Source organism: Athene noctua, chromosome 1 (assembly GCF_965140245.1).
Source record: "Athene noctua chromosome 1, bAthNoc1.hap1.1, whole genome shotgun sequence".
Taxonomy (NCBI): domain Eukaryota; kingdom Metazoa; phylum Chordata; class Aves; order Strigiformes; family Strigidae; genus Athene; species Athene noctua.
The window spans coordinates 76,429,173-76,455,740 of record NC_134037.1 but is presented as its reverse complement, the minus strand read 5'-3'; the positions used below and the strand labels follow the sequence as shown (position 1 = coordinate 76,455,740).

At 41.5% G+C, this 26,568-nt stretch overlaps 1 protein-coding gene across 1 annotated transcript in view; it reads right to left on the bottom strand.

Annotated features, from left to right (window-relative positions):
• Positions 1 to 26,568, bottom strand: part of FNDC1 (fibronectin type III domain containing 1) — a 44,516-nt gene that overhangs the window by 3,881 nt on the left and 14,067 nt on the right. Inside the window, exons 8-17 of the mRNA XM_074924763.1 lie at positions 26,134 to 26,255; positions 24,224 to 24,335; positions 22,918 to 23,286; positions 18,153 to 18,218; positions 16,054 to 16,215; positions 13,819 to 14,049; positions 12,346 to 12,454; positions 4,792 to 4,871; positions 2,832 to 2,861; positions 447 to 608 (exon numbers count right to left, since the gene is read on the bottom strand). Of these exons, the coding sequence (XP_074780864.1) occupies positions 447 to 608; positions 2,832 to 2,861; positions 4,792 to 4,871; positions 12,346 to 12,454; positions 13,819 to 14,049; positions 16,054 to 16,215; positions 18,153 to 18,218; positions 22,918 to 23,286; positions 24,224 to 24,335; positions 26,134 to 26,255 (1,443 nt within the window). The remainder of the gene's footprint in view (positions 1 to 446; positions 609 to 2,831; positions 2,862 to 4,791; positions 4,872 to 12,345; positions 12,455 to 13,818; positions 14,050 to 16,053; positions 16,216 to 18,152; positions 18,219 to 22,917; positions 23,287 to 24,223; positions 24,336 to 26,133; positions 26,256 to 26,568) is intronic.

Sequence of the window (26,568 nt, the reverse complement as noted above, 5' to 3'; positions counted from 1 at the left end):
ACCCAGTCCCTGTAATACCAGTCTTTCCTTCACTGTTCCCCACTTCAATCTGCCCCAGGGATCTCTAGGGTGTATTGCTCTGTCCGACCATGTGCAGCTGGGGCTCACCCACCCATGGAGCAAGCATGGGACTTCCCAGGGAGATGTGTGGGGAGCAGCACTTTGTTTTCACAGTACAAAGCACATTGCTTTCTCAGGGTACAAACACACACAGGCTTTTCAAAGGAAACTTCCTCCTGTCCTCTGTCTAAAGAGCTCTGCTTGAAAGCTAATGCCCAGGGCATGAGTGTAACGTAAAAGCAGGGCAGCTTAGCTACCACACCGGACCTCTCGAGAGAAGGACTCCCAGATAGCCGTCACACAATTCTTTCACAGATGAGGTGAATAAAGCGAGAAGATGGAGATGACAAGGAATCATATGTCAGGAAATTAATCTTGGTGCCTACCTTTCAGGTCATCACTGAGGTAAATCTTGTACCTTAAGGAGTTGCAAAGAACGACTCCTACAAATTTGCGGTACCAAGTTCGTTTCACGTACTGCTTTCCACTGCAGTCTGAATAGGTGGGGTCGTATTTAAAAGTGAATGGGATCCAGATAGGTTCACCACCTTGAAGAAAAAAAAAATTCAACATTAGGGGCAGACTTTAGCATTCCAGCCCGAGTTTTGCTGAGGTTAACATCCGGCAATATGTTTTACAAGAGATGCTGCAGCAGATTAAGGCACAACTTTTCTATATCCAGAAATACTACTTCAAGAAGAAATATAAAAAAACAGTCAAAAGGAAGGGACTTGATTAAGTAACTTTTAGGCAGTAGACACTAATAACTGTTAAAATAATTTTTAAAAGATTATTTCATGTACTGAACCACAGTTTTAAGTAAACAGTCTCACTGTTTTTAGTAAGACATCTTCTCTACCTTGTGATACTTAGGGTTTTTTTCTCAACAGAGCCTGATCTTAGGTCTGACAGTGACACTGTCTAAATACAGTCACTTGCATTTTAACACTAAGTACAAAACTTGTCCCTTTTGCTCAAGAACGGCTGTTAAGAATTCTGTGGTGACTAACAGCCTGTGATGTGAAGTAAAGTCTACTCTTGCTATTTGGTTGAAAAGAACAAATCAGAAACATACTTTTCTGTTTTGTTTTCTCACATTACATCAAAACAGGTGAGTTTCCAAAACCAGACAAGCGAGACCTTTCCTGGGAACTCTGTCCAGAGCACTGCTGCAGAGGAGACTGCTTAACTGTACTGCAAAACACTAAATATTCCTACTGGCTTACCTAAATGTTTGCTTTATACTAACCAAGACAATAGAATTTCTTTTTAAATTGCTGTTGTAGTAACGTATATAGAATTACACAAAAAGCTTCCAATGTGATAAATGGTATTTTTCTCTCTGGCTGCAGCAAAAAGTCCCGTTTTTACTGTGCTGTTTTGCGGTGGTTTACAAATGAGATTGATTTTTTTCTGTTAGTCATTTTTCCTGCCTCTCACTAGGCACACAGATCAAATCCTACAAACACTTGCATGTGAGAAGCAATCGCTGATCAGCAATCCTCAAAACTCCACTGGTATGGACACAAATGTAACTGGGCTGTTCTTATGCAATTAGTCACATGGTGAAAGGATTGCAGGATTGCAGGATTTTGGCCAGAGCTTTCTCTTTAGAATAAAACAATAAACTATCTATCCTTGAATGCAGTTTTATTGCTGTGAATAGTCTGCTTTTGTCCACTCCAGAAACCCTCAAGGACAGACTTAGCATGTTCTGTAAGAGCTGTGTCAAATGTTCAGAAGCTTTTCATTTCCACAGGTTCCCAGAGGTCTACCACCTCTTTCTGGTCTATCTTATCTCTACTAATGTAGCTCTCTGTCCAGTCAAAGCAGAAACTACAAGCCATCATCTTCCAACACCTCTTTTCCATGAACAGACCCACAAAACAACTGACAGCAAAAAACCTGAAGGTGACTGGGAACAGAGGAAGGCCACTGCTTTCAGAAGCCTCCAACACTGACTGATAGAGAAATAGTGTGCTCTGCAGTATCTGTGAATCATCAGAGACAACTGAGAGGACATGGAAAAAACAGGCTAACAAGCATAATAAAACATAGAAGGGAGGGACAGGCTGGACATTGTTTTAATGAATGATTTAGTCAAAAAGCCCCAGAACCAACCGTTTGAACAGTTTAGGAAAGCTGATGGAGTGTAATAACTATGAGGTCTTTTTTCTTGCATCTATTCTGAGAGCACGTGCTGCCTGGAGTCACCCTACCAATGTACATGTCCACAAGGTTGGTTCCAGCACCAGGAAATTGGATCTTCTGATCAGGCGTTGAATTGTCTTATTGCAAATTCAGAAATGCAAAGCAAGCTCAACAACTTCATGGCATATCATTCAGATCAGTAACAAATCCTTGAATTTTTTTAGTTTTTATAATGGCATGATGTTCAGTATAGATGAGCATAACAGCTAGAGAGAGGAAAACCTGATTCCACAGTTCAAGCTATGCTCAGGGAACTGAAGGACACAGATACAGAAGCAATATATTTTAGTGCTTATTTTAAGCAATTAAAGCTGTTGTACCAGGAAAAAGATGGAACAAAATCAAGTGCTTATTCTAACATATCTTTAAAAATTTTCTTTTCAAAGACCAGAATAAGGGGTCCTAAGACGGAAAATATTTTGCGAATTATCACAATTTACTACCTGATCCTGCTCAAAACTGTAACAAACTGCATGTTAACATGCTTCTAACACCTATACTGTAACTGTTTTGCACAGGTTTTCTGCACATCATGAAAGAAATGGCAAAATAAGACTTACCAGGTGGTCTGACAATGAGGAGAGGATTGTCTAGAAGAATGAAACAAACACAAAATTTAATATTTTGTTCTAAACGTTGTTTTATAATATAAAATATACAGTGTCACTCAATATAATATCAGTTGCAGGGTAACTGCCTTTAGCTCCTTTATGAATGTGAGATTTACATGTCTCATCAATTTGCAGAGCTAATGAGTGTTTGTTATTCCACTGTTTTTCTCAGTTGATGAAACTTCCCACAGGATTGTATATTTATTCTGATTTAGATTTAGCAACTGCCAGCTAGAAAACCACCTTTGGCCACGTGACAAATGAAAGAACGATGATGCAAATAAAACTTGAAATTTGGTGGATTTAACCTATTAAATAAAGCTCACAAGGCAGCTGATTTTGGATGAGAAAACTAGGCATTTAGGACCATAAACTGGCAGCCAGATAATCAGCAAAACTACCTGCAAGATACAGCATAGAATCACAGAATCATGGAATCATTTACGTTGGAAAAGTCCTTTAAGATCACTGAGTCCAAATGTTAACTGAACACTGCCAAGTCCACCACTAAACCATGTCTCTAAGCACAACATTCACATGTCTTTTAGATACCTCCAGGGATGGCGACTCAACCACTTCACCAAGCAGCCTCCTCTAATGCTTGATAACATTTTCAGCGAAGAGATTTTTCCTAATATCCAATCTAAACTTCCCCTGGCAAAACTTGAGGTGATTTCCTCTTGTCCTACTGCTTGTTACTTGGGAGAAAAGACCAACACCCACCTCACTACAACCTCCTTCCAGGTAGTTGTAGAGAGTGATAAGGTCTCCCTTCAGCCTCCTCTTCTCCAGGCTAAACAACCCCAGTTCCCTCAGCCGCTCCTCAGAGGACTTGTGCTCAGACCCTTCACCAGCTCCGTTGCCCTTCTCTGGACACGCTCGAGTCATTCAATGTCCTTTTTGTAGTGAGGGGCCCAAAACTGAACACAGGAATCGAGGGGCGGCCTCACCAGTGCCGAGTACAGGGGTAAGATCCCTTCCCTGTCCCTGCTGGCCACGCTATTGCTGACACAAGCCAGGATGCCATTGGCCTTCCTGGCCACCTGGGCATACTGCCATATTTTTCCAATGCTATATATTATGCTTGGATTTATACTTGAGCTTCTTACTCCTTTAAAGAACAATCTGAATATGTTATGGAGGACCATTTACTTGCATTTTTGCCTCCCTTCTGCAAAGACTTACTTCCAGGGTTCTTAATGGAGTTTATGAAGCAAGCTGTACAGGTTAATGTCAAATGAGCAAAGGCAGAGACTGCATAAACCCCATGTCATCAAAAGGGCAAAATCTGCAAAAGACAACAGACCTTTCCCTCAAGACTGAAAAATTTGTCCTTCATTATTCAGTGGAGTCACTGGCCTCTGGCTCAATGGGAGAATAAGAAGAAATGGGTAAAAATAGCTCATTTAATGTACTATTTTTAGAAGGGGGTGTTGCTCTTGAGCGCACTATTAGCCCTGTGAAAGAGCAGCATGCCTTGTCAAAAAAAGAACGGAGAATTTTGCCTGACAGAACAATTGTTTCCTATATTTTTTCCAGAGACAGCTGCTTCCAACTGTTCAGCTGTTCACAATTATGAGGCTAATTTACTAAATGTTTGGTTGATCTATCAAAGACATTAAACTTCCCATTGCTTCTGTATTGCTGAACATTAGTACTCTTTTGTATTTTAAATTCAACTTCCTGTTCCCCTGAAGCTCACTTTAATGTCACTTACATTTTCATAGTGGCATTAGGAGTGCATATGATTTTCCTAGCTTTACTGAAAACAAATAATTAACCTAAAAAATAATGTCTCAGAACAGCAAGTTCAGGATCATCTTTATTATTGTGCTGGTTTCAGTCATTGCCCTGCCACACCTGTTATTAGGAATTCAGTTTTGAGATTAATATAAAAAGCAAAGCATACCAGATTCTGTGATAAATGAGACTGAAGAGCTAACAGGTCCATAACCAAAGGGATTCTTTGCTTGGACTTTAAAATAGTAACTGAAACAAAAAGAGAGGGAAAATAAGATTAAAACATTGATTCCACTTCAATGGCTAAATTATAAATAATACTAAAACCCGATGAGAATCAAACCAGCAGAATTCCACTGAGTTCAGGTGTCCTTTGCATTAAATGGAGTTGGATACTGAGCCAGGGTAAGAGCTAGCTGTTACAGATAAATTTCTCATTTCTGCAATTGCTCCCGTGTATATTTTTGGATCATTTAATCATCCCTCTTCCAAAAACTACACACAACTACATCCACTTTATATGAAACAACTAATATCAACAGACAAAAAAAAAAAGTTGCAAGGAAATTAAATTCTGATCTCAGCAACAGTTTTAAATGAGATGAACTCCTATGAAAGCAGTGGTGTAAACTGCAAACTGAAACTGGATCAGATTTATGAGATTGGAATCTAAGCTTTTGACCTTTCTGTAAAAACTCTAGCAGCATTAAGATCACAATACTTGAATAATATGAGAAAGCTTCACATGTTGCCTTATTGATTCCCCTAAAGTATTTAAATCACATGCTTAACTCAAAGCACATGACTTGCCAGTAGAACTCCATTCTTTGCTCAGTAGAAGCAAAATTATCCTCGTCCTTAGAGGTAAGCACATTTTAGTTAATTTCCAAATACAATGATTTTTAGTTAATGCCTACCCTGACATTTTTTCCCTAGATTAATATTTTCTTCTTTTCCTTTTATCTTTCTATCTGGTACAGCAGAAACCAATTAGAATGGAAGACTACTGTAAAAATTTCCAGCACAGCATTTTTAAAGTGCATGAGTTTAGGTTTTCCTTTCTTGCCTGCTTGATCAATTTCATTCTTGTAAAGAAATTAATTGAACAACAACAAAAAAAGAGTGTGTCTCTGTAATACACACATAGTGTTTGAATCTTGATTTAGCCTGTCATCCAAGAGCAGACATCCCCAAAAGCTCCATGTGACCCACTTGACAGGACAAGTCGTTACTTGCAGGAATGCTTCCCATGAAGCACTGGATTACCTCCCCTGGCAATGCCCCATCCCAGTGGCAGGCCTGACGCTCCTCAGGTGGTGAAAGTGAGCCTGCACCATTATAAACAACAGGTTGCTCTTGGTGGGAAAGCCTTCCCCATCCTGCACAGAAACCTGCCAGCACTGCCCCACTTGCATAGCTCACACTGGGCTGAGACAGGACGTGCCCCCTGTCCCTGCTGTGTCCCACAGCAGACACCAGAAACTGGATCCACTCCTGCTTTCTGCAGCCAGTTCTGCCTGTAATTAATGACTATATGATGCTCACAAATGATTCATGGTTTTCTTCTTTTAAAAGACGCACACACTGTTGCAAAAACAAGTCATGTTAAATAGCAAAATTTAGGAAGGCTGTGCTTTTTACTTGTGCCTAGCACAATCCTCTTGCTGGCAGAAATATTTGCCTGTAGTTTTAAATATTGACCTTGATTTCTTGACTGTAGCTTCTGAGTGTTTAGCATGGCTAAAGAAAGAGGAGAGGGGAGGCAAAAAGCCTCCTATGTGCTCTTTTACTTCTGACCACCCAAAGAGCACGGCAGCCTGAGCACTGCTTTAGTGCCCTAAGTTGCCAGTGCTCTTATGGGACACCTGTACCCATCCACACCTCCTTCACCCACTCTCACCTTCTCCACCCGGATCGAGGCAGGGGTCAGCAGCACAAGGCTGACCACAGGGATGAAACACAGGGCAATGATTCCTCATGCTGGCTCCCAAAATGGCCACAACACAGCACCAAGCTGTACTGACTTCACCCAGCGCTTAGTGTAACTACTTCAGAAGAGCAGGAGAAAAATGTTTTCCAGCTCCTATCTTTTCTGTAATGCTTCAAAGTGAAAATATCTGTGTTGATGCCTGACTTCCGAATGCTTCCAAAGAGGTATAATTTGATACCACCTTCACAACACAGCAGCACCTTCTGAGCAACCCTTTCAATGCACTTAATATGTATGTATTAACACTAGCTTCAAAACATTCCCATGAGATATGTAAGTGTGATGATCCACATCTGAAAGAGGTGAGAGCAGCCCAAGAACCTTGTGCACCTATTTAAGTGGGGAAAAATATGCAGTTTTGTATCTAATGCATAATGCAAGAACTGCTTAGTTATGCAACAGGACAAGGGTACATTACGGTGTCCTGTTATGCACATAGAAGCCTGTCTGGGACACATGTTTGTTTAAGTTGCCTGCCTGACTGTCTGGAAAAAAAACCCTATGATGAAGTTATGAGTACATTTTTCTTTGATAAATCAGAAAATTAGATTCTAGGCCTTTATATTACACAAGAACCCTCTAGTCGTGCCAGAAAGAGAGCCAGGTCTCATGACTTGCTGACCTGTGATTTAAACATAGATGATGCTATGATTGCTGTATTAAGAATGTCAGTAAAATAATACAGTCAGGATATATTTCTTTCTCAGACATGACAAATAAAAAAGAAATTGCCAAAGCCTTCCTAGGTCCAGGCATCTGACATTTTCATTACTCAGAATCCTTCAGCTGTTGGATTTGCCAGGAAATCTCAAATCAGTATAATTCAACTGTTCTTCATCACATAAATAAATGAACAAAAATTGTAATATTTGATTGTGCTTTGATTACACTTTGCTTAGGCAGAATTGCAATAAACTGTTACCAACAGGCACAGAAGAATCACAACTGCAACAGATGCAATACTGTTCTTTGTTCATTTTCAATACAGACAAGAAAAAAATTCCTCCTAAGAATAAACCTCCTTTGAGATTTTATATACCATTTCACATGTCAAGAAAGGACAGAGTAAATTAGTAGGGCAATGAGTATGTAGTATTTTTATTCATTTAGACTATATGACTAATCGTATCACCATACCTGTCACTTAGAGCAAAATGATTTTATGACTTAATTCAAGGTATCTCCCTTCTGTTGGAATTAAATAGCTGGCACTCACAGCCACAAAGTGAGATAATCACTCAGCATGCTAATTAGGGAAGCAGCTGTTTTTAGAAAAAATGGTTAGCTGTAAAATCCTTTTTCCAGCCTCTCCAAAGGCATGCCTGCATGGAGCCCCAACTCCACACCATCTCGGCAGGCTGAGACGGCAGGATGCCATCCAGCCATGGGACTCACAGTGGTACCATCCATCCACACGTGCTGCAGGTGGCAGGGCAGAACCTATTGCACCGTGACCACACGCCAGCTGCAGAGATGGTGGGATGGCGGCTGCTGGACCTCCATCAGCACTGGGTGAGAGCCAGGCTGGATGCACATAGGGGACACACAGAGCATACGGCTGCTGCCTGTGGGAGGGGAACCGGCATGCCCAAACCGGTGTTCAGGAGGGAGAGACACGCACTGCCCAGGAAGGAGAGGGGACAAGCCAACAGACCCCCCTGCCCAGCAGAATCTGTGGATAAGGGGAAAAGAGACCTTTCTTGAATGGGGTTGAGAAGGACAGGCAGGTTTCCTCCCATGAGCAAGTGGAGAGGGTAGCAGGGACTGAAACCCTCCTCCTACAACTGCACCATCCCTCCAGAAGAAAAACCTGTAAATCAGCTGCCTGAAGATTCACAGGCTAGTGCAAAGTATCTCTCTCCATCAAAAATAGTATAGCACTACATCTATCATCAATATTTAAAACAAATACTATAAAAGACACTAGAGCAGACCTGGAAGAGGAGCTGGTGTGGGGTAGGTATGTGCCACACAGGTCTACCACCTGCACAGGACAAGGGTTTCATTGACATCTCACCTCTTTTGTGCTGCTCTGGTGATACACAGTAGCTGATGCTACTTGTTGGACATACTGCAATTTTGCTTTAACGGAGACACAGATAGAAAACAGAAATTTATGGTGCATCTGGCCCCCCAGAGCCAGAAGATCCAGACTCTGTGGTTGTGAGCCCTGAGTAAATGTTTGAGAGCCTCCTATGAAATGCTCTGTGCAAGCACTGGAATTGGTAGTAGGCACTGTGGGATCAAAATTTTGTTCCCTCCAGGGAACAAAAACCAAGTGGACAGGGAAGCAGATTTGATGAGACATGGAGATCAGGTGGTAAAGGATAGTGTTTCAAATTATGAGACTACCTAGTCACTCCCATCAGGCGCTGACACAGCTTTCCTGCAAAAAGGCAGGAAAAAGCCTAACTGTGCTCAAGAAGGAGATTGAAATGTTTATGATGAGGATTATAATGTTTGTGATTGCAGGAGACTGGATTTAGTGATAGCACGGATGGCCTTTGCATCAGTTTTCTGTGACAGCTGAGAACTGAGGTTAGGGAAGGGACGTTGTCAAGACTCCCATTTTTAAGACTTAATAAGGTTTAAAGTAGTTTTAGTGTTTACATTTGCATGTCACATAAAAGCAGCTGCTGTGCCCACTGAAGCTGACCAGAGTTTTGCTAATGGAAAAGCTTCCACTTCTCAAATGGAATTTAGACCAGGTCTCAGAAGAAAACTTATGACATGGGTTAAACATAGACTTCCGTTTCGTTTGTAAAACCTAAATACCAGGCAGATGTTTTCCAGGATATGTTGACATCTTCAAATCTTCTCTGGGACTGACTCCTGCCAAGATGCCAACCCATTTTGATATGCTGTGCATGCCACAAGATTGCACCACCAACAGCCCCTCATGGGATGCCCAGCATTCAACAGCATCTGCATACAGTAAATCCGACTTAATCAGAGATTTCTCACAAAAGGCACTAACAATGCAAACACAAAATTTTTAGACTAACTTCAGATTTCATGCCCTATTTTCTTAGTTAGGCATGGGGTCTTTTCCCAGTGGTTAGGGGGTTATTTTTAAGACAAAAATTATGCAATCAATTCAGTCTGTGGATTTAGAGAATGTAAATGAGATTGGCTGATACACAGAATTTCTTTATTGGAAAGAATTCTCCTTCTCCACCACAGACCCCACATGAAGCCTTTATTGCCTCCATAGAGCATACAACAGGGGCCAGTGGATGATACCATTCTCCAGTAAGATGCTGGGGAAATAATATGCTTAAAACAAACAGTGCTTGTTTGAACCTCCCTACTTTGAAACAGAACTTTAATATTTGACATGGGAGTTGCTAGGTTCATGGAAATGCATAAACCTATAACCTTGCTGTTCCTATAAAACTCCGTACAAATACAGTCAAATTATGACCCTCTGAAGCCTGGAGTTAATGTACATCTCAGCAGATGTATCACAGGTTGGCAGCTCAAATCCCACCAATTCCTCCGCACTGAGCGAGGCTGGGACAGTGGCTGCAGGGTTCCTGGGCACTTTCACTGCAACTGCTCTTTCTGGTGACCTGGAGTCCTTAAGATGGTGAGCACAAGAAGCGGAGAGCTATCGCTACCCTTCAGCACTGTCCTTGGGGCAGCAGGAAAGGAAGACTTGACTGAAAGACAGTGAAGAGGTGAGGAGCTGTGGCTGGAAGGTGGAAATGGCAGAGAGGCAAGAGACAGGAGCCTGGCCAGGGGAAGCTAGGGCATACAGGCACACCTCCCTGGCCTGTGTGGGGGACAAGGTCAGAGTGGAGGAGTGAAAACCAGTGAAGGGGAAAAGGGCTGGGGATGTACAGGAGTCTGGGATGTGGAGGCAAGAACTGGGACTAGTGGCAGGAGAAGAGAGGTTTAGGGAAAGGGTATCCTCAAGTCAAAAGGACAAGGATGTACAAAGGCAGGGTGGTCTGCACCTGCTTCCCTTGCTATCTAGGAACAGACTTTAGGAGATCTCAGACCTCTTCCATCTTGTTATAACAGGTGAAACCCACAGATAAGCAGTGCCCCATACCACCTTCCATAAATTTGTAACTGATGTTTTATAACAAGGGCACTAGCAGAGGCAGAGCATACAATTGCAGCTCTCTACTGTGCAAATAATATTGCTTTAATGCACCATGAACCACTCTAAAAGGCTTGCACTGAGGTCTAGATTATTAATCTTCAGAATAGGTTGCCTTTTTTTATCTCTTGGATATGTAAGAAAAAGCCTCATGAAGTATGGGACTGACAGCACTGTAGACAGAAAAGGAGAGGATAAGGTGACACAGTTTTTCCAGGGACGTGTCCCTGGTACACCTGCCTAAGGAACTGCTGCTGAAGTTTCTCTGGTGCTGGGTCTCCCAAAGTGATGCCATGACCTCAGAACTCTGTGGTTGGAGGGAACTGTCCGGAGAGGAGACAAGGAAGTAACACCCCCTTCTTAACACACACTGTGATTTCTTGGTGCTTGGATGTTTCGGGGCCAGCAGGAGCAGCTGCAGGGGCAAGGCATGTGTAAGTCTATGCTAAAGTCAGAGCTGTGTGGTGAAGCACTGTGATGTGGTCAGAAAAAATAAGCCTGGTCATATTTGAGACCCAAATGCTACCCTGCATTGACTTTTCATAATTTATTTTATTATTTAATCTGTTAAGATTTTAGATGAAGGTCATGCTCAAGCGTTTATCTGCTTTCTAGATTGAGGTTCTCAGTCAACTGCTTTTAACCTCTAGAACCTTCCCTTTGTCTATAAATAGTCTTGGAAAGAAAATATACTTTAGGTGACATCGTTTCTCTCCTGTGTTGCCCTGGCACAAACCCTATGTGGCTGTCCTAGGAGTGGATGCTCTGATCTGCAGCTCATCATCAGGTGAGGTATGCTAGTCCTAGCTCACAATCCCAGTGCATCTCCCATGTTACCAAATATGTGAGCAACACCTGCTACCAGTGTCTAAGAGACTGTAGTCATCTAGTCATCAGCAAATGAAGAGCAATCACTTCACCTAAGACAGCACCAAACTATTACAGACTCAGAATTTGAGAGAAAAGTATGAGAGACACCAAGCATCTATCAAAAGAAGTCCCTCTGTGGCCATTTACTTCCCACCTAACTGCCATGAATTATTCCAATATCATGCAAAGCATGCATTCTTGTTCTGCCCCTTCAGCGACACTTTTTGCGAGATAAAGACTTAAAGCTCCTGCCAAACTGACTTCTAAGCAACTGTCCCAGCCTCATTATATGACTCCAAGTCTTCTCTTCCAGCACAATTCATGTGAACAGACAGCAAAAACATCCCAGGGAGTGGCACCTCTCCCCACCAGCTGGGTATCAAACCTTGGCCACACCAGTATGTGGGAATGGCCACTCACATCACACCAAGGCTATACTCTTCCCCCTAAAATTTGATTCAGTTATGCACAAGACTATAAAATGCATTTTTAAAGTAAGATTTTCTATTATTGATATGTGGTTTTATATCACAAACATTTATGCACATACAGAGCCATCTGCTCCAGGGTCAATATGGTAAAAATAACATGTAAGTAGTTGTGTGCAGTTTAGAAAGAGAATTTGCTGTCAAACAGAACGAGTAAAATCTAGATCAGATGTAAGCATTTATACTAAGGCCAAGAACAATTAACAATTCTCAAAGTTTGCTTTACTTCCCTAACAGAACTGAAAAAGAGCGGATCAAATTCCCTACCGTGTGTTGGGCTTCAGGTTCTCAATTGGCAAATGAGTAGTCCCTGCAGTTCTGGTTGACCACTTATTCTTTAAAAAGTCATCATAGGATGCACTGTAAACCAGGTAGCCTGTAAATGGGAAAGACAAATAGTTGTGAGGATTCTGAATAAATTTTAATCCCTAGGTGTCATGGTAGATTTTATAGGTCAAAAGAAGTAGAAGCATCTTTGAATGCAAAAATTATTTGATTCCTAACTCTCCTGGAAAATCTCAGGCTACAAGAATTTCCTGTCATTAGCTAATAATGATGGAGCATTATATGAAAGGATGGCACTCAGGTGCAAATTCTGATTTAAAACACAGTGAAGGTAAAAGATGACAGAAGCAACCCATTCACTGTTTTAAGTGATACACTGACTGTGCAGAAACTAATATAGTTAAAAATGCCAGGGGTTTTTCTGGGGAAAAAAAAAAAAAAAAAGTTATGCGGACTGAGCTTGGTAAGCAACTAGATCAACAGCCTTCAAGAATGAAATGCTGTGGGAGACACCGCACAGCCTGTTCAAGTGCCACCTTCTCCCTTCCCAATTATACCATTATTGCTGCTTCGTCTCCACCAGCTCCTACCCCTCTGCCATGGCTGTCAGCCACAGAGCTGGGCGAGGCTCCTCAAAAACTGGACGTTAGCACCAAAGCAGTGGCGCTTTCCAGTGCTTACTCCAGATCTTTTGGGTCCACTGATAAACAGGGGTTGATTACTTTCTAAAATATTTTGGTTATGTACTCATGTTTTTCCAGCAACTTTTGAGATTCATTCTTGAAGTCAGTTGGGCTGACTCTCAAAAGGTCTAAAGACATTAAAGGAGATCTAATTTAATACATTTGTTTAACACATTCCCCATTTCTGGACCTCACTTATCAGACAGATATTTGAGCAAAATTTCAGTAAAACAAGCTAATCGACCCTGATACCTTCTTTGCCTACAAAAAAAAAAAAAAGAGGACTAGAAGACTGCCAAGCCAGAAGCCTCTCTACAGGCTCCTGTAGCCACGCTCACTGCGAGGCAGGATTCCAACCGGCTCCAGATATGCCATCACCTTTGCTCAGAGTGGACAGAAGACGAATGTGAAGGATATTCCAAAGACAGGCTTGGGAGGTACCTGCATTTTTGCTGAGGGCACTCCCTGGGGTCAGAAGTGCTCAGCTGAGCAAAGCACTATCACAGCTATCATCCAGGCAAGAAGTGGTGCCTTCAGAATCACTGGCACAAAATGAGTGCCAAAATCTTGACATCTGGACCAACATGGGCTGGTTGGTCTAGCACTGAGGGACAAGGGACCTTTCTCACTCCTCAGAAAGTAGCTCACCTCCCTTAAAAAATTGCAGAGAAGTGAGAACTTCATGAGCCTTTGGCTCATTTTAAAGCAAAAATGGTCATTTGAGACAACCCTCCCCACTACCCCATCAGGAGAGCAATCCTCAGGAGAGTACCTGTTACCATGTCTCCTCGAGCAGGTTTGGCCCAGTCAACAATGACAAAGGAGTGGCAGCCTTCAACTGCCACAACAGTGATGTTGTGAGGGGCTTTAAGGGGACGCAGATCTTTTTCTCTGAGGTCATTAGGGATTATTTCATCGAGGCTTTCCACTTGGAAGTGCTCCAGGGCCTCTGTCAAGGAGCAGGGGGCTGCTGGATCTTTATTGAGATAGGTCACATAAGGAGCTGGAAGAGACAGAGAAGGGTGGTGTTTAGTTAGCAGTTTGTACATACCACAGAGGAGCACACAGGTTGGCGATTTCCTGAAAAGAAGAAAGATGGGTTCTGAGTTTTAAAATTTCTCCCCTTCCAGCCCAGAGACAGTTCATTGCTGCCAACAAAGCATGGCTTGCACTCAATTTGATTGATGAGCAGGGAGAATGAGATGCCAATATTCAGGTCTATCCCACACTCACTCACAACTGTAGCCAATTATGCAAAGACAGAAGGATTGTCTTTCTTACAAGAGATGGTCTGACTGCAGGACCCTCCACAGGCTACCTCCAGCGGCTCTGGAAGGTGGGGTTGAAATTGTCACCCAAACTCTCTGCCTTTCCACTCATGGGAACAGATCCCTGCCAGGGCCTTAGATCATCTAAGACTTTACGGGTCTAAGTGGTTGGTTCTTACACAAACATCTTAAAGTTGGAGTGAAACAACAGAGGGGACAGGAAGAGTAATTCCAAGGTGAAGTCTGGCCACGTTAAAAGAAGGGATTATTGCTGTGGTCCCTCGGTACTATGGGACCGGGAGTCATGAATGCCTACCTTCCAGGCATGTGCTCTCAACCTGTAACTTACATATTTAAAAGCTTTACACTGACTGGAATTGCACTTCAGATCAGGAAAAGATTAAACCATCTTTCTATTGCCTTAAAAGTCACTGTAACATTCAAAGCAAGGACTATAAAATTTGCTTTGGAAATGTTTATTCAGTTGCAATAATACAATTCATTGAAATGGTAATATTATTTCCCTAGAGCCTTGAAATGTTCATAGACCAACATTTCTTGGTTTATCTTATTGGATTTCATGCCCTGAAGGGATTTTTTCCAGATCCTGCAATGAAGTTAATTTTAGCCTCTCCAGCTAAATGAATCAAGAAGCACTGTCAGTGAGAGAGCCGAATAGAAACATCATGAAATTGTTTGGACAGGGAAACTGAAGATGCACTGGAAAAAGTCTTAGCATATATAAAAACAAATGTTTTACTCCAGCAGCAGAGCTCCACTCTAAGCCACATGAAGCTTGTGGATATTGGAAGGGAAAGCAAGACATGAGTCAAAGCTGACTCTCCATCCTCTGAACTCCCCTCTGAAATGCCAGGTGAGCCAGCAGCTGACCTGACCTCAGTTCAAATGCCAGAGGTTTGTAAAGGGCTGTGGGGATGTCACCAGTCTGGGGTGAAGGCTGGAATGCTCTACCACATCGAAATCCCTCCAGTTTGGCCCCCAGCTGCTTCTCTGACAAAGAAACAGAGCAGGTCTGAAGTCAGAGCTGCAACACATACCTACACACTTGAATGGCTCACATATAGGAGCCAGCCTCATGGCTCATGTCAATGTATTGGGGGTTCCTTCACCAAGTTTCTTTTACAGAGCAAAGATACAAATAGAAAAGAAAAATTTATCTCTGCTGGTTTTACTTTTTGGAAAGATCATATCCAAAACAACATTCCTTCCTTGACTTTGAAGCACACCTTTGACATACATGCTTCTGCAGTGGTGGGTGAAATCACTGGGGTTGCATGAGTCAGTGGAAAATAATTTGGTCCCACAGAGGAATACTCACACTTACATGGAGACTTACACTGTTTGAACTACTGGTGTGAACTTAAAATGCTGTAGTTAGAGCTGAACTGAGCACCAGAGTCGACAGTCTTGCTCTCTTACTGACTTCAGCTAAAGCAAACAATGCAGAATACAGAGCAGAGCATTTATACTAAAAGAGTACAAAGAGGTTTGCACTGCTTCAACAAATTTGGTGTGGGTCCACACGTACACGTGCAAGCAACAAAGCTATGAACAAAGCTCTGCTGTTTGGGCTTCCCAGGTGACAGTCCTCACAAGGACCACACAGGAGTCTGTTGGATGTATTTGTGCAATGGTCTGAGTTTAAGGGCTGACCTTGCTAGAACAATAATTATTTGCAGCACAAGTAGTAATCTACATAAACCAAAAGACATCCTTACCAGTGAACCGTTTCTTCCCAGCAATATCATATTCTGACACAGGGCCGGTGCCAACATCACTAGTCTCTGGATAGACAACATCCAATTCTGTCGTTGTAGAAGCAGTGGTGGTGGTGATGGTGGTGGTGGTTGGTGGCAAAGTGCTCTCAAAAAACTCATAGTCTTCAGAGAAAACATAAGATGAAAATGTTAGCTTGCTTCATGTTATTTTGGCTTAAGTATGAGAAGGAAAACATTTCTATCACCAGCCACAGTCCCAGAGCACTGCTACGCACCCTGCCCTAGGGGCCTCACACTCCTCACAGGCCTCTAAGTCAGAGTTGGTCACACCTCAGCCTTGTGAGGGTTTCTACCAAACTGATGGACAGCGAGCATAAAGCCTCTGCCTTAGAATACTAGAATCGTTGCTGATTTAGACCTCGTTCACACAGGTAAAAAGGATGACAATAAACAAATGTATTCATACACCAATACCCTGAATACACTTTGTCTGGCACCTTCCCTTACAACACCCAAGAGAAGACAGCACAGTAATTGAATCCCTGGCTGCAGCCCTCAGATGCCAAAGCAAGGAGATAAGGGAGTGAAAAAATGGCTTTTTAAGAAAACTCTGTGTTATTATTCTAAAATGCTAGAGCTGGTTCATACCGCTCTTACACCCTCCTGCAACTTAAGAGGCACGGAGTCTTGTACTTACCATTCGTGATCCCATTAGGGCTATGAGGGAAGGCAAACTGCCCCCATCAATCTCCTGATATTAGTACTCCTTGATATTCAATCCTATTAAATCCAGTGCTCCTTGAAAAGCTACTGTGCTACCAGATTGACACACGAAATGAAGGGGAAGAAGCATTTGGTATCCCTGCCATATCCTCATACAGGTGGAAGGATTCAGTTCATGGCTTTAAAATGCTAAAGCATTTGTTTTCTGCAGGTGACCTGCACCTAAGGGGAGGCCTGGCAAAAGACCTGTGCACTGAGGATATTCCACTTTCATGGGGATGTAAGGAACAGGGGATGTAAGACTAGCGCAATTTTTAGTTCACGCTCTTCTCCCCACATTAGAAATGTTGGCCTCAGTATGAAGTGATCAGACTAAAAAGCACAAAAGTCTGTATCTTCCTCTCAGCTGCTGCACTCTCTTTTTAAATGCTTTTCTGTTGTTGGTTTGACTTAGGAACCCAGCACTGCATACACAAAGAAAAAATCTTATTATTCTAGAGCCATAAATTCTACTATAAGGCTTCAACTTTAACAGAGTACTTTTCCACTTTAATATGCAGGGGTAGGAGCTGGAATCTGAGGATTAAAAGGAGCAGAACATCAGAAGTCACTGATGGCAGAAAGTGAATGCTAGTTCTAGTAACAGAGAATTTGCATTCCCTATGCAAACATACAATTAAATGCTGGGACTTGAGGCTTCCTCTTCAGCTAAATTTTGTGTGTCCTGGATTATAATATCAAGATGTCATGAATATAACTCTGCAAAAATCTTTCTGTATTCTCCTTTTATCTGTTTTCAAATCTCTTTGATTTAAATTCCACATGAATTCAGCAGATTAATTATTTTAGTAGGTGATCTCAATCAGTATGAGCATGTTTTATAGTCTAAATCCAGACTACACATCAAAAAAAAAAAAAAAAAGGATTAAAAAAATATATTCACAGTGCTGTAGAGTGCTAAAAACTCACTAAGGTATTTCAGGTTTCTAGGGCTCAGATATTATTTGGATCTTCTACTTTAGAAGAGCTGATTGACTTTGACTGGGCTGGAGTTAGAAGTTTTACCAGAGAAAGTAAAGCTGGGATTGAATTGGTGACTGTATGACGCAGCTCTGAACATAATTTATTGCCCCAATAGGTTCCTGTTAAATTGCAAGACTGATAGAAAGGGACTTTCACATCCAGAAGCAGTTGCCTTTGCACCCTTGATCTTCACATGTGATGCAGGACTCTGGAAAGCTTTTCCAGCTCACCACTGCTTGCTTAAGCTCCCATTCACCAACCTGCCCCCTCAAATCCGATTCCAAAGAAAGAAGACCGGGAAAAAAACCACCCCAAAGATGCCACTTGCAACAGACTTTACAGTTAAACAGTACCGTCATCGTATATCACATATGCCTCTGGAGTTGCTGTCACATCTGAATCCAGTCCTGAGAATGTATCTATTGAAGGAGAAAGAAAAAAATGCTGTAAGAATTCAATGGTCTCATCCTTACCCTCCTAGTAAAACACTTCTGGAATAAAGTTTAAAATAAAAATCTTTAGCCAGTTGATTCTCAAATAAGATAACTGCCTAGTTTCCAAATAACACAGTGACAGTCCACTTGGCATATTTAGAGTAACAGATGAGTGGCTAACTGCAGTAGCCAGGAGTTTTGCTGAGGGAAAATGGGTTCAGTGCTGCTACTTAAAATCGAGGGTAATGCACCTTCCAGAAGCTCTGCTCCAGGCCCATCAGCTCTGGAGCAAAGGCAGGCTGGCAGCAACCGCGTAACACTCGGGTCGGGATTTGACAACATTTTATAGTCTCGGAAGCAGCAAATGTGAGAAAATCATATACAAAAACCCAACCAAGCAATTGGAATAAACTGAAAGCTTCAATAATTTCTGCAGGGGAATAAAACTCAAACAACCCATAGAACCATGCAATTTACAGACTGTGCCTATGCTAGTTACTTAGTGCAGCCCAAAAGGAATGGATCTGTAGAATGAAGTAATCGGTGCTAGATTTTCTGGGGTTTTAGTTTGCATTAGCTCTAGTCTGATCCTGTGGACTGAATGCTCATTACAGGCTGGGGCACATACATGTCATCCTGCAGAACTGCTTCTGCTTTAGTTTCACCCAACAGGAATTCAGTTTGTGCACACTGAGATTGCTCCATGATGCAAATGAAAGAAAGCATAACAAGAAGAGATGACTGTGAGGTGCACATCAAAAACTCTCCCCGATCCACCCCAAAATCCAATGCACCCACAGGCTTCCCAGATGCTCATCCCTACAGATTATCTCAGTATCTCTGTAGGACATGTATCCAGATACATCAACCATCAAGTACTTCATCTTGTGAATTCTGGCGGCTTCCCTGCACACTCTGAGAAATGCATTTCTCTGTGTTATTCAGGGAAGCCAAAAGAGTACACAAAGCTCTGATTAGCCATGAAAAGCAATGCAACAACAAAAGCATTGTGCTGGAACCCACTGCAGGTACACTTAGAAGTCTTCAGTGAAATGCCGAGGCTGGGGAGAGGCCAGTGTGTGAATAAAGGCAAGAGAAAGACAGCTTTGACTTCAAGAACTCTACTACAAAGAAACTCTTAATGTTCCTGTAACACTTGATATGAAAGCAACAATGTTATTTTTACTAAGCCAGTAATACAAACAATGCAAAGTTTCAACTGCCAGTGTCAGATAGTTCACATATATGTAGTCTGAATGTTACATTTTCATTTTGCATGGTTTTTTTTTATTTAGAACCAACAATTATTGTACAAGACTGATTTTTTTCCTACTACAATAAGGTTTTTTTAAATACATTGTAGTGATTTTAATGCCAAAATAAGCTTTGAAAACACAGGAAATGAGTTAATTCTTGTCAGACTTTCATCTAGCAAAATCTGACATTTTCTCATGGTAGACTTCTGCAGCCACTCATCAGGAGATCATCCACTTGGAAGCTACTTGACTTCTCTGAGGGTAGTCAGTGACAAAGTAGATCCTTTGCTGAATTCTGCAGATCTTACCACAGCTGGCCAGCATCAGCCAATGTCTGTAATGTAGGCATTTACCTTTGACTATATCCAAGTAAACAAGAGGCTCAGATATGCAGAAATTTTAAGTCCTTCATGTGCAGTTTTCAACTCATTCACACATATTAGCTAATCAGCCTTTGGCCTATGTACAATCCAGCAAAAACAAACATTATTTTCTATTTTTGTACTTGTTCGGTCTCTTCTACTTCACTGTCTGTGCTTCTTTTGCATTAGCTGTGGCATGGCGGCAATAGGGGTACTTCTCAAAAGACCTCTCACTTTATAATTTTCTGTATATACATACGTACACCAGCTGCAGTTCCCCAGCTTGCTCCATCACCCTTCACTGCAGCTCTTCAGTGAACCCTGCCTGTACCAAATGAGACGAAGTCTTCCTATGACCACTTGACATAGACTTTTGGCATCTGTAAGGATGGCACACTGCAACCACCACTTGATTTTATCACATGTAACACGTGGTTAAGACTCTACCTTTTTTCTCCTTGTGAGTTCATGAAAAAAGTTTAGCTGATTTCACTGACAAGTCATGCTTGTGTGGCCAGACTCCTTTGTGAAAGTTAGAGTGCTGAATCTAGTGAAATGTTGACAATAAATTCTGCTGGGTCAAGCAAAAATCCTGCCAGAGAGCAAGCAAATTTGCCAAAGCTTAAGTAGAATGTTTGGCAGTGGGTTTTGGCACTTGCAGCCCCCGACTGTTTGTGAGTAAAGCACTTAGCAACAAATATCAAGCTTTGGCAGAAAAAGTATTTCATTAAAGGATCTGGAGTATTTTCCAGACTCAGATTAAAGGGAAAGACATCATAAAAATATGATTTGAAAATGGTCAAGGGAAAACTGCATTAAATGTTTTGATAGTTCAAGTAGTAGTTGTTTATCCCTCTTGAAACAGACACTGCACTTGCTAAACAAAAGCAGCCATCATTAAATAAACACCACAAAGATGCTTTCTTTTCAGGCAAGTTCCTCTGTGGAACAGGCAGGTTGTTTTGCTGCATTTGTCAAATGTTGAGGCAGGTCACCAGGATTTAAAAAAAAAAAAAAAAAAAAAAATCAAATCCTAATAATTACTCTTCAGAGAAACTTTTGCAATTGCAAGGTAGGGACTAGTATTGCTCAAGCTATATAGCAGGTAAGAAGTAGAAATCTAGCACCATCTTTTCCTTTCACTCTTCCACTGTGATGCATTTGTAGACATACTGTCAAAATGCCAGACAGTTTAGCAGTGACTTAAGGGCCACTGAACATGAAGCCTGTATAAAAAACTATTTTTCATTCATGCCTCTAACAAAGGTCAAGGATTCAGCAAGTCCATCTGGTAGAAGGAAAAAACCCAAGCAGAATGTTTTAAAATGTTCATAAAATCACATGAAAATTCCCCAGTCCACAACTCTGCTAAAAATAATACTGCAAAGCTTTTTGTTTTTCAGCTTTTGGAGTCTATATTCATAGTAACCCCAGCCATATTTCATGAACTCTTACTCTTCTTACATGTATTCTCAAAAGAGGTCCTTCAGGTATCAAACAGCATAGGCCAAAGACAGAAAACATTACAGGATACAAGTGACATTTAAGGTAAGCAAAGGGATCTGGTGGGAGTGGGAGAGACTCTACCAAAAATCACAGTCCCCTTTAGGCAACTTTGAAAATACCAGGGTAACTATATATATAAAATATTTGTAACAGTTTTGTAAATACAATTAAAAACAATGAAAGCACTAAAGGGAAAACCAAAAATCTTCAAAGAAATAGTAATTTTCATATATGCATGTCTCTGTGTGTACACATCCATGCATATGTACATATGCAAACACACTTCTACTGTCAAACATGGGGATAGTTGTTAGGTAAGTATTAACACTAAAAATCACTGTAATTCCACCTGCACAAGGCACTAACATCTCTGGCTCATTACTTACCCAGGGTAGCTGGTAAGGGGATTTTCAGTCGTCTGTTTCTGAGATCCTTTCCAAGGATGCCATCCTGAGACTCGCTGTGAGTTGCTGAAGCCACATCCTTCCATATCTCTGCACCCTTCAAAGTGATAGTTCAGCTTCCTAGGCCATGGCTACATGACCTACTTGTAAATTTACTTTGGCCTCAGAGACACAGGTGTATGGGGGAAAGGTTTCATTACCCGTTAAAACTCACTACTGCAGCTGGCAGATATCTGACTTGCCAACCTGTTGTTTAGGTTATGACCATGCTGCTAGTGCCCATTTGTAGACTGATTTGGGGATTACCTACAAATGGAAAGGATAAGGACTACCATGGTGCTCCCCGATCTAGTTTTGGAAAATAAGCAACTAACTGGTTTGCAATGCAACATTCAGGTGATGAAAGAGTAAAACATGGTAGGAACAGGATCAGTACCCTAAGACTATAGTACATTTATACTTGTTTACTTTGGATTTCAGTTTGGCACCACATTCTAAGCTTGTATAACTGCAACAGGGAAATGATGTTTTCATTTTTTCAAATATAGTTTCAGATGAGAAAGAAATTAGTGTACAACTCTCTGCCTTATCTGTGCAGAGCCAGGGTTGTCTTTCCCCAGCTTCATCTGTGCTGTGCTACATTCCTGCTAGACAATCTCTATCTCCGAGGGCTGGCAAGAGAACAAGAATCTCATTTTGCAAAAGCTGGTTCCACCATGGCTCAAAAGAGAGACTTTTCAGAATTTATTGTGAGAAAAGAACATAAAATAGTCAAAATGTATAGTGCCTTCAGGTCCTTCCCTTGCCTGAACCCAAGTGAGGACTTTCCTGTATGTGAGTGCTTTAGCTACAAAACTACTGCCTATACTTCTGCTCACATGCATGAATATATGTGACAAAACTGGATCCAACACAAGGTAAGAATTTTACTGAAATCAACATCCATGAAAAACTTCCACTTCGAGGAAAGTTGATATTTTTCAATTAAAAACCTTTTAACACCCAAACTCTTCTTTAGCTGCTCTAAATCTCTGCTCCTACCTTATCACATGGACCAAAATCTTCAGAGGCAGATTCTTTTCCGCTTTACATTTGTGTAACTGTGCTGTACAAATAATACAACCAAAGAAGTTCAAACAGCACTAAATGAAGTTACCTTCTGCATTGCACTCTGGCAGGCCATCAAATCCCAACAGCAAGTTGCCCTCGTCATCATAGTGTCCATAAGTGCCTGGAGGACAGGTTGGGGGTGGCTTCTCAGTGGGTGGTTCAGTGGTGGTTGGTTCAGGAGTGGTGGTGGTAGTTGTAGCAACAGTTGTTGTAGTAGTTGTGGTAGTTGTTGGGGGTATTGTTGTAGTAGTAGTTGAGGGAGTGGTTGTTTTCTTAATCATTTCAAGACCAATCAGAGGTTTCCCTCCAAGGCTTATTATTGGTTTATCCTGTGCACTCGCTACAGGTTTACTAAATCTGCCATGTCCAAACAAAGGTAATCCATCGGGACTCACCATTGGGGCACCCTTTTCATCTAGGAGAGAAAAACAAAACAGAAAAAAACCCATCACTATTAATCCATTTCAGACTTATAGCATGGTATTTATCAATAGTAGATACCACAAGAGCACTGAGAGTGTGGTTCAGTACTAAGCTGACAGAAAAGGCTGTTATCTAGGAGAGAGCCATGGCTAAAGAAGCTGGAAAATAGTTCAGAAGAACCTCAGATAAACCACAGTGGTATTCACTTTTATCGGCTGTTTGATAACAGGAAGATTGCAGGGAGGTTTCACTTCAGAATCACAATGTAGAGACTGTGCCTGTATTTAATTGAAGTCAGTCTTGTAACTGTTGATGAAAGGTATGATGAACTACTCCCTAATGTCAAACATGCACAAGGAAAAACTGGGATGAGCTGGTGAGATGCTGTCACTGCAGATAAATTTTTGTGCCAAATTCTGGTTACCGCAAACAGTCGTGGCAACCAGTTTGGCAGCAGGCACTGAATTTGCATTCAAGAAATCTATACAGGTGGACTGATAAGCAAACAGCAACATTTTTACAGATCACACACGGGGGGGTTTTACTATTTGTGATCAGTTTCAGAAGAAAAAATAATCACATACGTATGGCTAGTACAGTGCTAGTGGTGGGAAATAATTACTTCTATGTATAAGAAGACAAACAGGAGTCAATCCTTATCCTAGCTCAGTTCTGCAGTCCTGTCTAATGCTGATACAAATGAGATGGATTTGGGTGATTCTTGCTGCCTCATACTCCAGAGCCTCACAGGATGCTCCAAAGACTCCCCAGGTCCTGCAACGTGCTGCCTGATGGAGACCTGAGGTACAAGCAGCTCCAAATGCTTGCATGGGACCTGGGGATGCCTAAAGCATTCAGCAGCTCAAAGATTTGTACCATGTGCACAAAAGCTGTAGATTTTTTTCCGTAAGAAGGAAGCTGCCACTTACCAACAATTGTACGTCCATCTCCTCCTAATTTCACTCGGAGAGGGTTGCCTTGGGAATCTTGGAGGTATTTTCCTTCAACATTTAACACGAGCCCTCGGTCAAGATCTACAATCTAAAAGCAATAGATGGACTCAAGTTTAGCTAACACAAGAGGAGATGAAATGAAATTTCACAGCAACAGAAATCCTGGGGAAATTCAGATGCTAAGTGTGATGTTCAGGAATAACTACAACACCCACAGACTTTTAAAAGTGAGTCACTAATTGTATAGTAATCACTGAAAAATGACTGCTGAAGAAAGCAAATCCCCAGGAGCTGGGCTCTAGAGTTGCACAACAACTATATTCATATCGTCTACTGTAGCTCTCATGTGCAAAGGAGCAACTGCCTTGATTTTCTTGGGCTGCGCAACTCCTAAGGTGGATTCCTGTAATACTGTTTTGAAAATGACCCCAAGACCTTTTTAAAACAGGATTTAAAAGCATGTCTTCTAAACAAAGAAAAAGAAAAAATTAAACTAGTTAATTTAGATTGAAATAGCAGTGAAAACAAAGTAGCTAAGATTTTAATTGGGGTAGGAGACTGAAGAAAAGCCTCTGTCTCATAAAACAAATCTGTCTGAGAGCCTGGATGGAATTCAAGATGCAACTGTAGTTAAAATCCAGTCCTTGTTGCTATTTCAACCCAAAATAGCTGAACTGTATGATGTTTTAACCTGAGGTAACAGACACTGAACCACAGAACACAAAAATGCAAAAGGTGCTGGGAGAAAACTGGGAAGAGGACATGAGCAGCAGTTCTAGGTGGGCAAGACAGACTTACATTTGGTGATGGGGAAAAGACTGTAGCAGGAGGGACGGCAGATCATGAAATCAGTCTCCAAAGCCCTCCAGGCCCCAGATGTTGACACAGAACCTCTTGATTTACAAGGTGTTTGTCCTGCTTGCAGCAATGCCCTCCTCTCATGGGGTTTAGAGAGATGCCCCACATTCTCCCAAGGACCTTTTCAGCCCACTTTCTGGAGTCTATTTAAAGGGCTTTGGGTATGCTTTTTTGAAATGCCTCCCTTGAATGTGACATACCTGACGAACCTTTTTATGTTCCTCGAATGCAAACAGTGAGATTGAAGAGGCCATAAAATAAATGTCTTTATGTGTCATACTGTGTGTGACCAGCTCATCAAATATCATCCTGTAAGGTGCCAGGGAGGATGGTCACAGTCTCCTCCTGCTCAGCATTTGGATGAACACACAGGAAACACTAGTTCCTTCCCTGCATTGGTCCGTTATAAACTCACTGCAAACTCACTGCAAAGGATTTTAAAAGACAAGGTCTTGGCATGTAGACACCTAGTGGGGCTTTCCTATCAATGGTGTCTGAGATTGTCTGAAAATATCACTGGAAACATGTCTGTACAAATGTACAAGATACCTATGTATGTACATTTGCAGCACTGTGACACTTAACAGAGTAACTTTACATTTCAATACTTTTGTTCACGAGCTTCAACCTGGAGTGTGAGTCTGGGAGAAGCATTGCTGAACATGTCTTTCACAGCAGCTATCCCAGGTAGTCCCCACTAACACTGCACGGCAGACAAGCCCTGCGTCACTGGGGAGTGTAAGTCCCACTGACTTTGAGGAAAAAAATGTTTCACTAAAGTCATGGGAGCAATGCTATAGTTGAAATTCAAGCCATCAGGCTTTAAATCAGACATTTAAAATGTTCAAATAATGAAATGCAAAATTTCACATTTGATTTCAATGAAACAGTGGAAACCAGATCACTAAGTATAACCTCACTTTACAGCTTCATTGACTGAGGACACTTTTCTCCTTTCTTTTCTTAATAAAAATGTAAGTACAATAAAAGGCTAAAGCATCTTGAATTTGGAGAGAAGGTCACCCTACCCACTTTGTTCCTTGAGGGCCATTGATTACTCTCTGTCCACTTGGTTTTCCATTATTACCAGGTATTATTTTTCCATTTCCATTTCCATTTTTCATTGTAAGATTAGGTCTGCTGTTGTAACCTGAAATGGAGAAGAAAATACTATTCTGAAGAAAGTTGTACAACTTACAAACCACATTTTAAAATTCAAAGAAATGCATTTTCAGACTGATCTGGACATAAACGAGCACAGAAAGAACCCTCACCACACTTGGCAAAACAGGCATTTAATTTCTGCTTGGAACAGTTGTGACACTGTCAGATCCCCACAGCTGACACAAGCATCTGAAATGGTTTCTCCTGAAGAGATTAAACACTCATGGTTTGTTTCTACCATGTTTATTTGGTCTCTTTATTCCCTCTTGGTTTTTTAAGAAAGCAAGGCAACATTTCTA